The sequence below is a fragment of the Sus scrofa genome, chromosome 2, assembly GCF_054392235.1.
Source record: "Sus scrofa isolate SSC_HxYL_T2T_F1_AM1 chromosome 2, Sscrofa_HxYL_maternal_Yorkshire_Landrace_v2.0, whole genome shotgun sequence".
Classification (NCBI taxonomy): domain Eukaryota; kingdom Metazoa; phylum Chordata; class Mammalia; order Artiodactyla; family Suidae; genus Sus; species Sus scrofa.
In genome coordinates this window covers 125,180,268-125,196,173 of record NC_139384.1, presented here as the reverse complement: position 1 = coordinate 125,196,173, position 15,906 = coordinate 125,180,268, and the positions used below count along the sequence as shown (strand labels likewise).

Below are 15,906 nucleotides of genomic sequence, written 5' to 3'. Positions count from 1 at the left end.
CTATAAACAAGAGGCAGTTTAGGGGTATTCTCAGAAACCTGTCTCATCTTCAGAACAACCTTGAACTTTGAGGGCCCTATTTAGAGTGTTGCCTTTTGGTCTTTTAATATCTCTTCCTCCCTTTCCCTTCTTTCCCCGCAACATACACACCACATGCAAGCACACACACACTCAGTAATCTATTTTTTGTTCTTATAACCTAGAAAAAATAACTTAGCCCTGTAATTTGGGTAAAAGATGAGATGGGCCTTTTTTAGTTTCTGAATGCTTCTTTGAAATTCTTCCCTATGATGGCCTTATCTTTTCTTAGGTATGCTGATCAATGAGCTGGTTTCTGACAATTTGAGTACAAGCTGCTTCATTTTATTAACATCTGCTACACAGTCATCTCAATCTAAGAAGCGTAACTCTTTGGCTGTAAGAAATGTTACTTGGCTCTCTGTGCTCCTCTCACAAAGCAAGGCCCTAAGTGAGCTCAGTCATTCTGGGCTGTGCCGATGATACCAGATCAGCATCTCTATTCCTAATTTCTCTGGCACTCCAGCCCACTTGGCTATTTCCACTCACATCCACCTCATCAAAAATGAAACTGAACTTGGCTTCCCAAACCAGCTTATCCTTCAAACTATGCCCTTCTGCAAATAGTACAAGCAGTCTCCAAACACCCCAAAGGGAAAACATGGATCAAATTTTTTGACTGAAGTCTCCCGTCATTACCCTTTATCAAATTTGTAAGAAAGCTCGGTTGCTTCTTTTTACAAAAATTTCTCTCCATTTTTCCTCTTGCTCTTGTTTCTAGCCAATTCAATACTGGTACAGGGATTTACTGCCTTATGTCTGTATTACCTCAAACAGATTCTCAGCTGCCTTCCTGCTTCTGAGTCTTCCTACACACTGCTACCAGAATAATCTAGATTGAATATTCTCTTAGTTTTCTTCCAGGTCTAAAATTTTCTATGAAACTAATTCTCCAACGCTGCTTTTCTCAAGCAGCTTCTTGACACATTCAATAACTTTGAATGGTTCAATACCATCGAACTCATAACTCCGCACACTGGCTCTCAGGGCACCTCACAATCTGATCTCAAACTACTTACTATGTTTTCCCAAATCCTTTTTACAAGATTATAAACCAAACCAGTCTCCTCACCTCTTCTCATGGTGCCAGGCTCCTTCGTGACTCCAAGACTGTGGAAGCACTGTACTTCACACTAGGAGTGTTCTTTCTCCTTTCAAAATTCTACCCAATCAGAAAAGCCTAGCTTCACATAAAAGAATGAAATTAGAACACTTCCTAACACCATACACAAAACTAAACTCAAAACAAATTAAAGACCTAAATATAAGGCCAGATACTATAAAACTCTTAGAGGAAAACACAGGCCAAATATTCTCCGACATAAACCACAGCAACATCTTCTCAGATCCACCTCCTAGAGTAATGACAATAAAAACAAAAATAAACAAATGGGACCTAATGAAACTTACAAGTTTCTGCACAGTAAAGGAAACCCTAAACAACACAAAAAGACAACCCACTGAATGGGAGAAAATATTTGCAAATGAAACGACTGACAAGGGATTAATCTCCAAAATTTATAAACACCTCATACAGCTCAATATCAAAAAAACCAAACACCCCCATCACAAAATCGGCCGAACATTGAAACAGACAATTCTCCAAAGGAGACATACAGATGACCAAGATGCACATGAAAAGATGTTCAATATCACTCATTATTAGAGAAATGCAAGTCAAAACCACTGCAATGCATCACCTTATACCAGCCAGAATGGCCATCATCAAAAAGTCTACAAACGATAAGTGCTGACGAGGGTGTGGAGAAAAGGGAACCCTATTACGCTGTTGGTGGGAATGTAAATTGTGCAACCACTGTGGAAAACTCTATGGAGATTCCTCAGAAAACTAAAAAGAGAATTAACATTTGATCTAGCAATATCACTCCTGGGCATCTATCCAGAGAAAACCATGACTCAAAAAGACACATGTACTACAATGTTCACTATATACAATAGCCAAGACATGGAAACAACCTAAACGCCCATCGACAGAGGAGTGGATAAAGAAGATATGGTACATACATACAACGGAATAACACCCAGTCATTAAAAGGAAAGAAATAACGGCATTTGCAGCAACCTGGATGGACCTACAAATTGTCATGCTAAGTCAGTCAGACAATGAGACACCAACATCAAATGCTATCACTTACATGTGGAATCTAAAAAAAAGGACAGAACGAACTTCTTTGCAGAACAGATACTGACTCACAGACTTTGAAAAACATACAGTTTCCAAACGAGACAGGTGGGGGTGGGGTTTGGGATGGAAATGCTATAAAATATGGTTTTGATGATCACTGTACAACTATAAATGTAATAAAATTCATCCAATAATAAAAAAAAAAAAAGAAAATCCAAGCTTCTGTCCCATGTTCTTTGGTCAATTTGAGCTAGACCATTACATGAACTTAGAATTCTCTTTAAGTCCTTTGCCCTCATATTAAAAATATATATAAAATCATGGGCTCTTGTTTTATTCTTAGTTCCTATATCCCCAGAATCTACAACAGTGCCTAGTACATAATAGGTACTTCATAAATCTCTGTTCATTGCTAATAACTAGCATTGATTGAGCATTTGCTATGTATCGGGCACTGTTCTAGCTTTTTAAAATTAACTCTTTCAAGAAATAATTAAGTAACAATTGTCTCTAATTGTCTCACAAATGGCAGTTGTGTCTCCTCAAATAACTAAGAAGCTCTATCAAAGCAACATATCTAGTATGTCTATCACAATTTCCATAGTACCTAACATGCAGTGAGTCATCGAATACATGCTGGTTGTAGTACAACAGAAATGTCACTGAATTATAGGCTAATAAGCATATTCCAATTATGTTATGACTAGTTATGGGACCTGGGGCAAAAACAGCTGAGGTTCTGTGTACATGTCCGTGTCCTTATCTGAAAAATTACCTAACCTGGAAAGGCCCTCCAAACTCCAAAAATTCTGTCTGACTTTTTCATATTATGACTTTTAAAGGGGGTACTGATGACTGTTAAGAGAATGACTACCTTACTGGATTCTAAAAACACAAACTCAGGAAATTTTTTTTTTTTTTTTGTCTTTTTAGGGCCACATCTGCAGCATATAGAGGCTCCCAGACTAGGGGTGGAATTGGAGCTACAGCTGTCAGCCACAGCCACAGCCACAGCCTTGCCAGATCCGAGCCACATCTGCAACCTACACCATAGCTCATGGCAACGCCAGATCCTTAACCCATTTGAGTGAGGCCAGGGATTGAGCCTGTGTCCTTATGGATGCTAGTCAGATTCGTTTCCACTGAGCCATAACAGCAACTCCAAATTCAGGATTTTCTACTGTAGAAAATAATTCTGAGAAGGATTCATACTCTTAGGCTTCCACCCTCTATGCTTCACAGGTAAAAATGTTATCATGAAGAAGAGTATCTATAAATTCCACAATCCTCCACACCTGTGCTAAAAGAAGAGAGTAAATGCTACAGAGTACTTCTGAGGTCCCAAAGTACAGCCTCACCCTGAAGAGGAAGAGCTTGCCATTACAAAAGAAAGTATCATCAGTCCTGGAAGAAACACGTTTAACTGAAAAAGAAAAACAGTAGCCAAAAAAAAAAAAAAAAAAAAAAATTTGCAAGTTCCCTAGTTCTCCAGACTCCTGATTTAGGACAATGGGGTTCACTGGTAGGATCAGGTCCCATTTGGGCTCTGCTCTCCCTTTGCAAAAAGCATTTAATTTCTCTGGATTTCTGAAGGTGACTACTTGCAAAGGAAGCCAATATGGAAATCCATTTAAGTACAAAAAAATGAACAAATGTAAATAATTAAAAAAAAAAAACACTTAACACTGAAAGACAAACATCATATTATATCACCTATATGAGGAATCTAAAAAAAAAGGATACAAATGAACTTATCTGCAGAACAGAAACAGACTCACAGACTTTGAAAAACTTATGGTTATCAAAGGGGACAGGATGGGGGGGGTGGGCGGGATGAATCAGGGGTTTAGGACTGGCATATGCACCCTGTGGTATATGGAATGATTGGCCAATGGGACCTGCTATACAGCACAGAGAACTCTACCCAGTAGTCTGTGATAATGTATGTGGGAAAAGAATCTGAAAGATAATGGATATGTGTATATGTATGACTGAGTCATTCTGTTGTACAGCAGTAAATATCACAACATGTAAATTAACTATACTTCAATAAAATTAAAAAAAAAAAAAAACACTTAAACGTTGCACCACCACTCAGTGAGCTGCATTACACTCATTTTGTTCAGACTAAGTGTGCTGCACTTTGAGGATGACAATAAAACCTTTGAGGACACAAATACGATGGTGGCCGGTGCCACGAGGAATGATGAAAGTCACATATAATTGCTAAGAAGCATGAAGAAGAATCAAAATTAACAGGAATTAATGACTCCTGGATAAGAAGAGTATCTCAGCGCCCCTTCAGACATCCTGGTAGTTAGTTCTTTGCCTCCAAGCTGAGCAGCCCTCAGGGGCCCAGAGAGGTCTGCCAAATTCTAGCCTAAATCTATGCTCTACGAAGATACTTGAACCCATGTTCTCTTTCCACAGTACTAGGCAGTTAAATAGGCTCTAAATTTCACCATTCTGTGAATTTCAGCAAACCCAAGATACATAAAGTCACGGTTTGCAATTTCCAGACTGGATCAATTTTGCGTAGTTCATGTCTCAGAACCCCTCTGTCCCAGAGTGGTCTTGGAGTGCGAAATCTTCAGGTGATAGAAGGGAAAACAAATTCAACATCTCAAGCACGTCCATGCTCTAGCCTAGAAGTTCCCTAAGGTGCTTGGGAATCTATGAAACACATAGATACCACGAGTTTCCAACTACACTCTCAAAACACTAAGTTTAGTTTGAGTAATGCTTATCTAATAACCAGCTTATGAGAATTTTGTTTGGTTTTAATTAACCTCTGCTTCAACAGATCTAACCATACTATTTGCCTCTAACATTAACAATAAAGTTTAAAACAGGGGTTGGCAAACTTTTTCTGCAAAGGGCCAGACAGTAAGTAGCTTGGGCTTTGTGAGCCACACCATTCCTTACGTAACTACTGAATTCTGCCCCTATAAAACAAAAGCAGCCAGAGACGATTCAACTTGCAGAGGAATAAGTGTGTCAATGTCATGAAATACTTCCCCATTTAAAAACGTAAGAGGGAGTTCCCATCATGACTCGGCAGAAATGAACCTGACTAGCATCCATGAGGACACAGGTTCGATCCCGGGCCTTGATCAGTGGGTTAAGGATCTAGCATTGCCATGGTGTAGGGTGCAGATGTGGCTCAGATCTGGCATTGTTGTGGATGTGATGCGGCTATCGCTCTGATTAGACCCATAGCTTGGGAATGTCCATATGCCGCGGGTGTGGCCCTAAGAAGACAAAATAATAATAATAATAATAAAATAAAAATGTAAGAATCATTCTTAGAGTTCCCACAGTGGCACAGGTGGTTAAGAATTCGAATGCAGTGGCTTGGGTCACTATGAAGGTGCTGGTTCAATGCCTGGCTTGGGAACTTCCATATACCATATACCATAATGGTGTGTGAAGCCATTAAAAAAAAAAAAGGAATCATTCTCAGCTTGTGGCCCTACAAAAACAGGTGGCAGGCAAGACTGGGCCCACAGTTAGCTGACTTCAGCAGAGTTCAAGACCAAAGACCTTGGTTCAAAAGGGAAGGAATGAGACTATTTGCCCACAACTTCATTCTTTTTCTACCCTCACCTCTTCCCCCTTTCTTAAAAAAGGCTATTTAGAACAAAATAAAACAAACAGGAAGGAAATCTCCATCCACTTTATTTTCCAGTTTCTTTCCCTGCTCTTTCTAACCTCAAGAAGGAATACAAAATACAGTAACCAGAATCATCAGAATTAACAGAAATAAAACAAGTAATACACTGAAGAAAGTAAAACGCTTGTCTGAGAAAATTTCAGGCATCTTGAATTATTCTTACACATGCCTCTTATGCTACTTTATTACTACTCATTATATCTTACCTTTCAATGCTAAAAGGGCAAGGGGAATAAATCCAGACTACTGCTAATCTCTAATTCATCTTGTGGAAAGTAAAAGACAATCTATTTACTTTAACCTGACCATATGCTTTTCTCAGAATAATAACTATATCCATTTTTTAAAAAATTAATGTCATTATAGCAACCTTCCATTTTTAGCTTCCAAATGAACAAAATCTACCCTTGTGTTTTCTGTAACATATTGCAATGGGAACCCTAAAAATGTAAGTGAATTTTGAGCAGCTAGAGAAAGGATACATTTCAATCATCAAAAGAAAAAAAAATGCTAGTTATCCCTTTGAGTATTAGACTTAAGCTGTTTGATCACTTTCTAAAATGCAAACTGCTAACTAAGGGTATAAAAAATAGGCCTTTGGCTAGACTACAGCCAAGGCGGTTTTCAACTGGGTTGATTCTTCCCCTGGAAGACATTTAGCAATGTCTAGATACATTTTTGATTACTACAAGTCAGGGAAAGGTCTTTCTGGCATATATTAGGTAGAGACCAGGGATGCTGTTAAACATGCTACAATGCACAGGACAGCCCCCTACACCAAAGAATCCAGCCCCAAATGTCAAGAGCAAAGAGTCTGTGAGGCAGCCAAAGGTAGAGTATGCACAGGTTCAAACTAGTGTGCTTCAAGGTTGATCTCTTCTTTAGATATATTGAATTTATAAATTTAACATAAAATATTTACTGGATACCCACTTTGTGCAGGTCTGCATAAATGTATGAATAACATTACCTTAAACACAATGTCTAATAGAAAAGCTACGTTGTAACCCCAAGAGACTGAGTTTATTCAAAGCAAATGATTTACCTCCTCCCCATCACAAGGTAAAGTTAGCAAAATTCAAGCCCTAGATCTGAACTCCATTTCAGTGCAATTTACCCTCGAACCTGAGACATTGTTTCAGCCTTAAAAAATGGAAGCTTTGGAATAAAACTTATAACTGAAACAGAAACCGGTTTTAGCTAAAATGGTCTACTTCCTCTTCTGATCAACCTGCTAATCACAACTACAAAAAAGAAGCAAAATCCCCCCTTTAGAGTTCCCTCTCTTCTCTTTAGTTCTGCATGTACCATAAAAGCTGATGCTACCAGGAACTTGCCCACCAAGACAGAAGGCGCCAAAAATGCACTAAGGCCTTTACAACCCAACAACCAAAGGCTATATCCCAGCTGTTGAATAGCCTCCCATTTTTTTTTAAAGATCTCCGAGTGAGAAACAAAGGAAAAGTAAGATCATTGGGCTCAAAAAACTAAGAGCGAAGCAGGGAATCAGCAGCAGCTACTGAACCACTCCTAGGAAAATCTCAACATTTAGTCCAGCCTGTTGAAAAGGCCAACATTTTAACAGTTCTCACCCAAATCGATAGCTGACTCAAAATAAAAACAAAAAAAGAAATAAAAGTGGTAATTTCAGTCAGTGTTTTACTCACAGCCCAGATAGCCTTTAATACTAATTAATGAGTCACAGAGAAAATCCTTTTCAGATAAAGAGGATTGCAACATCTTCCAAGCAAAAGGAGTTGTTTAGGCCATGATAGCAGTGCTGATCTGGGAACAACACATTCACAAGTCAATTAAAAAAATAATAAACTTAAGCCTTCAGACCAGATTCAGTCATAAGTGTTATGCCCCCTTTGGTGTATAGGAAAACATTTGAGTCTTAGTGACACATACATGGCAGGAGGAGTCCTTGAAGACTGCTGGACTCAGGAGAGGGTGGAAGACACCAGCCTCTTCAGGGGCTTTACATTCTTGCACTCACTCCTCCTAAATCCTTGGTTGCCAGCATGGGTCAAGGTCAAAGTTTCATCACATCCCCAAAGTCCCAAATCTCAAACAGTATAACCCCCCAAAATGAAACCTTCTTCTATACACCTGCAGAAACCCTAGTAACAAGTGCTAAAGGTTATAAATAGAGTGCACTGGGGTGTGAGAAGTGGGAAAGACCATGTTTTTCTATTTATCATTCTTATCAGTCACAGATTTCTGAAAGCAAGGAAAAACAACCAGGGAGTTTACACCAACTTCTATTAAACATATACGATACTGAACTCTTGGGAAAAAGTATTAGAGGTGTAAAGTGTTTTACATATTTTTATGTGTGTATTATATTTTCACTGTAAAAGCTGAAAAAAAAAAAAAAGGCATAAAAGTCCCCACCCACCAATGTCTTTCAATCAAATACTTAAAGACATTTACATATTCTCACTTGATAAATATTATCTGGGCACAAAGATAAAATCTGAACTTCCCTTTCACATTTTCCATCACTCTCAATCTCTGAACTTTCAAGGATTAATATTAATCCCTATGATCATATACTATACTAGTGACTTAAAGATCATTTGTTATACAAAACCTGACTCACTCATTCTCCAGATCCAAACACAAGACATTAATAACACATCCTATTACACACAATCTAGATAGTAAGTAACTTGTAAAATCTGCTTGTAGGAAGTGATGAAGAATTTCAGAAAGACCCTAACAATGTTTCTCCTTTACATCTGGTCAAATTCTTATAATATTACCTCAAAGGATCTTTAGGGCATGAGGTCCTGGCCAGCCTCTCATTCGGAGTCAAATTTTTATTAATTTTTCTAGCTGAGACTTATTAACCCTGAAATATACATACAAACTAAAACAGACAAGGCCACCTGTTACCTCAAGATCTCAAAGGAATTCTTCCCAGAAGCACAGGGGAAAGCCTTCCAAAGGACCTTCTCAGAGGCCAGCGGCTGCTTCAGGGTGGGAAAAACTGGAGCACCTGGAGCTGGGCCCATTTCCACCCTAGAGTGTGGCCAAGCGGTGGAAAACACAGACTTGTGGGAGGAGGGAGAAAGAACAAAAGCCAGAATTAACAGTGGATAGATTGCTCTCAACCGAGGACAGTTTTAAAACATATCTTGTTCACAAGATGGACCAGATACCTTACTGAAGTTTTCATATTATCTGCAAGACACTAAAATGGACAATTCAGAGGAAATCAATTCCCTTCTAAAGAAATCATTCTACTAGACACCAAAAATGATTTATAGTAACTGACTAGCTTGGCTCTCTCTATTAAAGTTAAGGAAATCAATACCCAAACTCATCAAAGGAATATAATATAGTACAACCTAGTTTTGCCAAGTTTGGTGTTCTCATCAGATTAAGGTTGACATAGGAGTTAGAAGTAGTAAAAAAAAAAAAAAAAAAAAAAAAAAAAAAAAAAAAAAAAAAAAATCAACTCAAATGCTGTGATGCTATACTGCATAATGGTTTTCATTACAATGTTTAGCTCTAACGGGACTTGGAAGACATTCTGGGAGAGGTATAAATCTCAAGCAGTAAATGTTTCATAAAAAGGAGTACATTTGGTGGTCTGGAACTGAACCCGCAATATCTTTGAGGTATGCCTGCACCATATGACCCAGTAACTGTACTCCTGGGCATTTTTTCATGGGAAAATGAGGATTTATATTCACACAAAAAAACCTGAATGGGAATGTTTATAATGTTCATAGGAACTTTATTCATAATAAACTGCCCCAAACTGGAAACAACCCAGATGTCCTTTAATAGGTGAATGGTTAAAACAAACTGCTCTATCTATGGACTACTACTCAGCAACAATAAGGAACAAAAGAAAAATGAAAAGATTATACCAACAACAAAAAAAAAAAAAAAAAAAAAAAAAAAAGAAGAAGAAGGAACAAACATGTAACAACCTGGATGCCTCTCCAGAGATTTAGGGAGTGAAAAAAGCTACTCCCCAAAAGTTGTACACTCTATTATTTCATTTGGCATTCTCAAAATGACAAAATTATAGAAATTGAGAACAGCTAAGTAGTTGCCAAGGGCTAGGAAGGGATGGGGACAGAAAGAAGCACTTGCAGCTCTAAAAGGGCAATCAGTGTAAGGGGTCCTTGTGGTGATGAAAATGTTCTGTATCTTGAATGTATCAATATATCAATCCACAGTACAGTTCTGCAAGATGTTACCACTGGGGGAAACTAGTAAAGGATCCACGTGATCTTTGTGGATTATTTCTTATACTTGCATGTGAACCTATAATTATCTCAAAATCAAACATTTATTTATTTTTTTAAGGTGCACACACATGCACACACAAGCACATTCATTAGGAAGGCTTCGTTTCCTTAAAAAAAAAATTCATAAGCTAAGGAGCCACAGAACAACTCTATCTTATACACAGACAAGTTGGGGCCTCTAACAGGATGCAAAGGATTACTAAGGGGCAGTTGGGCATAGTGGCTAAGAGCTTAGACTCTAAAGGCTGCCTGTTCAAATCTCAGCTTTTAGCTGTGTGACCTTAGGCAAGTTAATCTCCATGTGCCTGTTTCCTGACCTACTGAGTGGTGGTTTTGTGAATGGAGTTTATCATGTAAGACTAAGACACACAGGCAGGTATCAAGCACAGATGAGTTAGGCTTACAGACATTTATCCGGTCCACCTGTTTGGGGCTTCAGTGGTTCGCCAAAACTAAATCAACGAAGGTGCCTTCTTGCACCCAAAATTCAGTAATGAAAATCTGAGAAAGACAAACTTAGGTATAAAAAGTTCCAATTCCAAACCCTCTTTCCTCTTGCACACAAAACAGAATACACACAGGGCCTTCTCTCCCAGCAGTCACTGTCACTTTCTATTAAACGCTTTATACTCTAAGCAGAACTTTAGCCCCTTGATGAAGACTAGGCCTGAATATTAAAATGCTGGAATTAACTTTGTCCAAAATTTCCCAGTAACCCAATGATTTACTCACTTCTTCAGAAACAGTAAAATGTCAAGGTTGCCAGAGAACCTCAGCCCCAGATGTTTGCATAAATCATTTCCAAGTGATCATCAAGCCAAAGCCAAAGGACATTACTCCAGATAACGTTTTAGGTAAAATCTATCAGATTTTATGATTTTTTTTTCCTGTAATGGATAAAATTCTAAAGATGGATTTACCGGGAGAGAAAAATCGTAATACACTAAGCCCCCAAATTATACAACATATAAAACAAGACTCGGAACTCCTCCTGTGCTCTGGCTTCAGAAGGTTTACCCTTTTTTTTTTTTTTTTTTAACTGTTTAATCCAATCTCATCAACAAGCACTGGACAAACTCTAAACTCAATATTTAAAGATATCCCATAGTGCTAATCTCACTATATTTTCTCTATAATACTACCCCAAACCAAATGCTTTTAAATTTTTTAATACATCTGTTCACACCCAGATTTGTAGTATCGTTCTCCTGCTCTGTACTGATGATACCATCCACAAAGGGGGGTCTTTTTTCACTTTCATAATAACTGAGGTAAAATTACTAGTCTAATTTCATTAAACTCAAGCCTCTTGTCCTAGCATAGGACAAGAACAAAAGGCAAGACTATTCTTTGGTCATTTAAACAATCGCACACACACACAAAAACAAAACACCAACTTGTTCACGTCCTACGTTTCTCTACCCTTGAGCCAAGTAATTGACAGATAAGCGTCTCAGGATTTTGAGTTCTTCACGTTCATTCATTACAGAAGATACACAATACCCAGTATTACTAAAATCTATGGAGCGTACAGGTCACCGGAAAACAACTTGAAACACACGCGGCGCGACAGCTCCCCAAATAGAACCGATCATCTCTGTTTGCTTATTTTTAGTAACTTTAAATAAAAGACTTAAGATGGGTCGTTTTCCCAACTCCTTTGACAATTTGACCGCTGGGCTCAGGACTGAGCGCCCCACAGCTTCCGGCCAGAGTATAACAAGCGCTTCCTCACTAGGCTCCCTCTTCTGCTCCAAACAAACACGATGTAATAGCTGAAGAATGACGACACTAAAATCAACCCTACAGATTCACATCTAAGAGGTCTGTAACACGAAATAAACTTTTATTTCTCAAGAGACAGCGGGGATAAACAAATAAATGAAACACCCAGATGGGGTCTGTCTGATCCATTTCCGTGACTGGGTGAGCGAAGGGGATCAGTGCAGCTTAACCCTGTGTGTGCCGAGGGGCTACCATAGCCCGTGAGCTGTCAGCAAGCGCTGCGCCTGCAAGGGAGCGCCTCACGCCGCGCGAGTTCACCGGCCAGCAGGTGACCACCCCAACAGGCCTGGGTACGAGTACAGGAACACGGCCATTTCCTATGAGCACGATCCGGCCACCGCATGCTGCCTAGTACTTTGTTAACTCCGCGCGCCCGGGAGGGGGTGGCTCCGGGATCGCGGTCACCGCCGTCCGAATGCTGCGGAGCGGGGGTTGGAGAAGGATTCATGCCTCCTCCAGTTCGGCCTCGCCTAGCCGGGGCGCGGAGCCCCGGCGGGAGAGAGAGGTCTCGTAGCAGTGGGTAACTACGGGCCCCCATGCCTACTCTCTCGGAGCCCCGCGCCCTCGCTCCCGGTGCTTACCTGGGGAAAGGAGCCCTCGCGGCGCGGGCTCTTGGGGTAGTCTAAGTGACCCCGGTCCAGCATCAGGTAGAGCGAAAAGATGACCACACAGAAGATTGCGCTGCCAAACACGGTGAACTGGCGGCTCAACTTCATTTTTCCTCGATAGACTCAAGGCCAGGGCACTGTCCTCACTAGGAGGAGGAGGAGGCAGACACCGTGGACTCCTGGAAGCGGCCGCCGGAGGCTCTCTGCTCCCAGGCTCGTTCTCCCCGCGCTCTAGGCTGTGGATGCGGGTCCCAGACGCGGTCCGCACCTTATCTCCGGCGCCACCACGCGCCCTTGGCCTTCGCCCCGGCCTGCCGCCCTCCCGGGGGCCGGGCGTTGCTCCCGAGGCGGGACCTGCCTGCAGCCCGGAAGGGGCCCGCTAAAACTTAATCTCGACCTCAGCGCCGGCACCCGGCAGGGCGCGCAGGGCAGGCAGAGAAAAGGTCGCTGTCTGGACTTCCTGCCACCGTCGCCCCGACCAAGTCGGCAGGAAAAGTTTTCTCGATTAGGGCAGGCGTGTCCTCTTCACCCAGGAGGTGCAGGCTTGGAGGCTCTGGGGTCGGTGGCGCGGAGCTGGGTCCAAGGAACCGTGGGGAAGGAAATCAGGTCGGGAAGAGCCGGGCCGCACAACTTAGCGCCGGGACAGCCGGGCCCGCCCCCGCGGTACAGCCCCCGCCTCCCGGGACTGAGCCCCTTCCTGCTGCCGCCGCCGCCGCCGCCGCCGCCGCCGCTGAGACCAGGCCGGCGTGCACCCCGGGAGCGGGGACTCACGGGTCGGGCAAGAGTTTCCTCCAAGCGCGCGTCCACCAGCCGGCTCCTCCCGCCCCCCGCCGACCCTTCTTCTCCCTTCTCGGACCCGGGCTGCGCCGGGAGGGCGCAGGGGGCGGGCGGCGGCGGCGGAAAAGGAGAGCAACGGGAGGACCGTCCCCGGAGAGAAGCCCGCTCCAGCTGCAGCCGCGAGTCCCCTCCCTCCCTCCCGCTCCGCAAACGCGTAGATGGCGGCGGCAGCTGCGAAAGGAAACGCCGGTTCTCCAGCGCCACTCGGTGCTCCTGCACCGCCCGCCACAAGCAGGAGACAGCGGCGGTGCAGTGGCCGCTGGGTCAGTAGGCGCCCGCAGCCCGGGAGCTGAGCAGGCAGCGGGCCCCGCCCCCTCCCGACGCGCCGGGATGAGGGGGCGGGCTCCCTGGCGCCCAATCACAACGCGCCGCCCGCCGGCCCGCCCGGCGACGGCCTCCCGGAGCCCCTGCGATGGGAAGACCTCAGACGGCTTTTGTGACCTGGGAGGGAGTGTAACCGGAGTTGCGGCCCTGAGAGGCGGTGAGGCTGTGCAGTCCGGGTTCTGCTGAGCTTTCTCCCCACTTCCATTTCGCTGCCCAGTTTTCCTGTCCTTGATGTCCCGGGCCTGGCGTGTCTTGGACGGAAACTCGGTGAGGAGAAAGAGAACGGGGCTGCGAATTCTGTTCAGACTAATCTTTTACTCCATTGCTGTTGGCAACTTCTGGTGAAACCTGAGGGAAAGGAGCCTGCAGAAGGACCCTCCAGAAAGGTGTAGAAATCTGGCTACAAAATCTGTGAGGGGAGCTTGAGAAGTGATGCTTGTGCCGGTTATTGATTTATTTCCTCAATTCCAAATTCACCCTTTTTCACTGTACTGTGAAAATGGATCTGGGCCTTTGAAAATAAGTTTTCCTTTGCCAGCAGGGGCTGGATCTTTGATAGGAGAGGATACTGAAGAGACATTACGGGAAGAAGGGTGTTTTCCTACGTGGTGTTGGTAGGCAGGCTCTTGCAGCAGCAAATCTGGCTTTTTTCCAGTGCCAAGCTCCTATAGTGCTCAGGGACCAGCGATTTCCTTCCATGTCCCCAGCTCTAGTGATTTTTATGGTAAAGGCCCCGGAGAGAGACACTACCTCAATGAATAGCTTTCTGGCACCTTAGAGGCAAAATGTGTAGCAAGTTCCAGGCAGTCAATTTTCAACAAGTTCTGCAGGTGTGGCACCACAGTGACTTCTCTGCTATTCAGTGAGCCAGGCTGTGCCCTCTCCAGGACTGTCTGTATCTTTGCCGTGGGAAGGTTTGGGGAAGCTCCTTGAGAAGGCTATCTCCCAGCCTAATGGTTATTATAAAATTAGCTCCTTATACCTGCTATTTCTGTATTCTCGAGGGGTCTCTTCTCACTAGTGAATCTCATTACTCCAAAACCCTGTTTTATCTTTTTATTAAGTTTACCTGTAGTCCCAAGAGATAGACTTAAAAAGACACAATTAGGAGTTTGCTTTGATTGGGTCTTTGGGTTTGAGTTTAGTACTGAATTCCTTGCCGAAGGGATATAAGACACTGGTGATTCATGCTGCAGGAGGCATCCCAGTTAACCTGTAGCTGATTGTGATGAAGTACCAAGTGCCTTAAAGCACCAAATGGCAGCTACAGTGGCCTCTTAAGGCTGTAAGGTGACTATAAAGACTATGGTGTGAGAGTGGTTCTTTTGAGTTCCTTTGAATGCTTACAAAGAGAAATGATAAGCACATTTTAAAGGAACCATTTTAAAGGACGCTCTTATTGACTGGCAATGAAGTGATATTGCTGAAAATCAAACACAAAATTACCGAATTACAACTACTGTTGAATTGACAGGTATGCTAAGTTTCTCCTGTAAAAGCTAGGGACTTGTTAAATGATAGAATCCCCAAACTTGGGATGGATTAAACCCAGGTGAAACTGACAATCTAGAACCCCCCAATTCAATCTGAGCCTCTCTTACTAGTGGAAGTAGCTTGCCCTCTAGTTTCTGAGGTAGGCTTCCTCTGCTTGAAAACTCACCTGGGGCAGATGCCTTAAGAGGAAATTTGCATTCTCCTTAAATTCCGGATAGGAGTTCCTATCATAGCACAGCAGAAACAAATCCGACTAGGAAACACGAGGTTGCAGGTTCGATCCCTGGCCTCGCTCAGTGGGTTAAGGATCTGGTGTTGCTGTGAACTGTGGTGTAGGTAACAGACAGGGCTCGGATCTGGCTTTGCTGTGGCTGTGGCGTAGGCCAGAAGCTGTAGCTCGGATTCGACCCATAGCCTGGGAACCTCCATGTGCTGTGGGTTCGGCCCTAAAAGGCAAAAAAAAAAAAAAAAAAAAATCCATGGTAATCAACCTGGACTACCAGTATACCCACAACGAGAACCAAATTCCAGCATGCTCCTGGTGTATAGGTACACCCTATGATGGAGGAAGATGTAATTACACACTAAAATAATTTCAAGACTTTGCTAACATAAAGGCAGAAACCTGGCAAATGTGTAGGTGTGGATTCTAAACCTGTTAGACCATGGTGGATAGAATATACTACTACA

At 42.7% G+C, this 15,906-nt stretch overlaps 1 protein-coding gene across 2 annotated transcripts in view; it reads right to left on the bottom strand.

Moving 5' to 3' along the window:
• Positions 1-13,664, bottom strand: part of MAN2A1 (mannosidase alpha class 2A member 1) — a 177,561-nt gene extending 163,897 nt beyond the window's left edge. For both annotated transcript variants that reach the window (XR_014838488.1, XM_003123823.7), the window contains exon 1: positions 12,535-13,664. Coding sequence is in view for 1 of the 2 variants with exons in the window: in XM_003123823.7 (XP_003123871.5) it covers positions 12,535-12,669 (135 nt within the window). In the remaining variant the exon portion in view is untranslated. The remainder of the gene's footprint in view (positions 1-12,534) is intronic.
• Between the last annotated feature and the right edge of the window lie 2,242 nt (positions 13,665-15,906).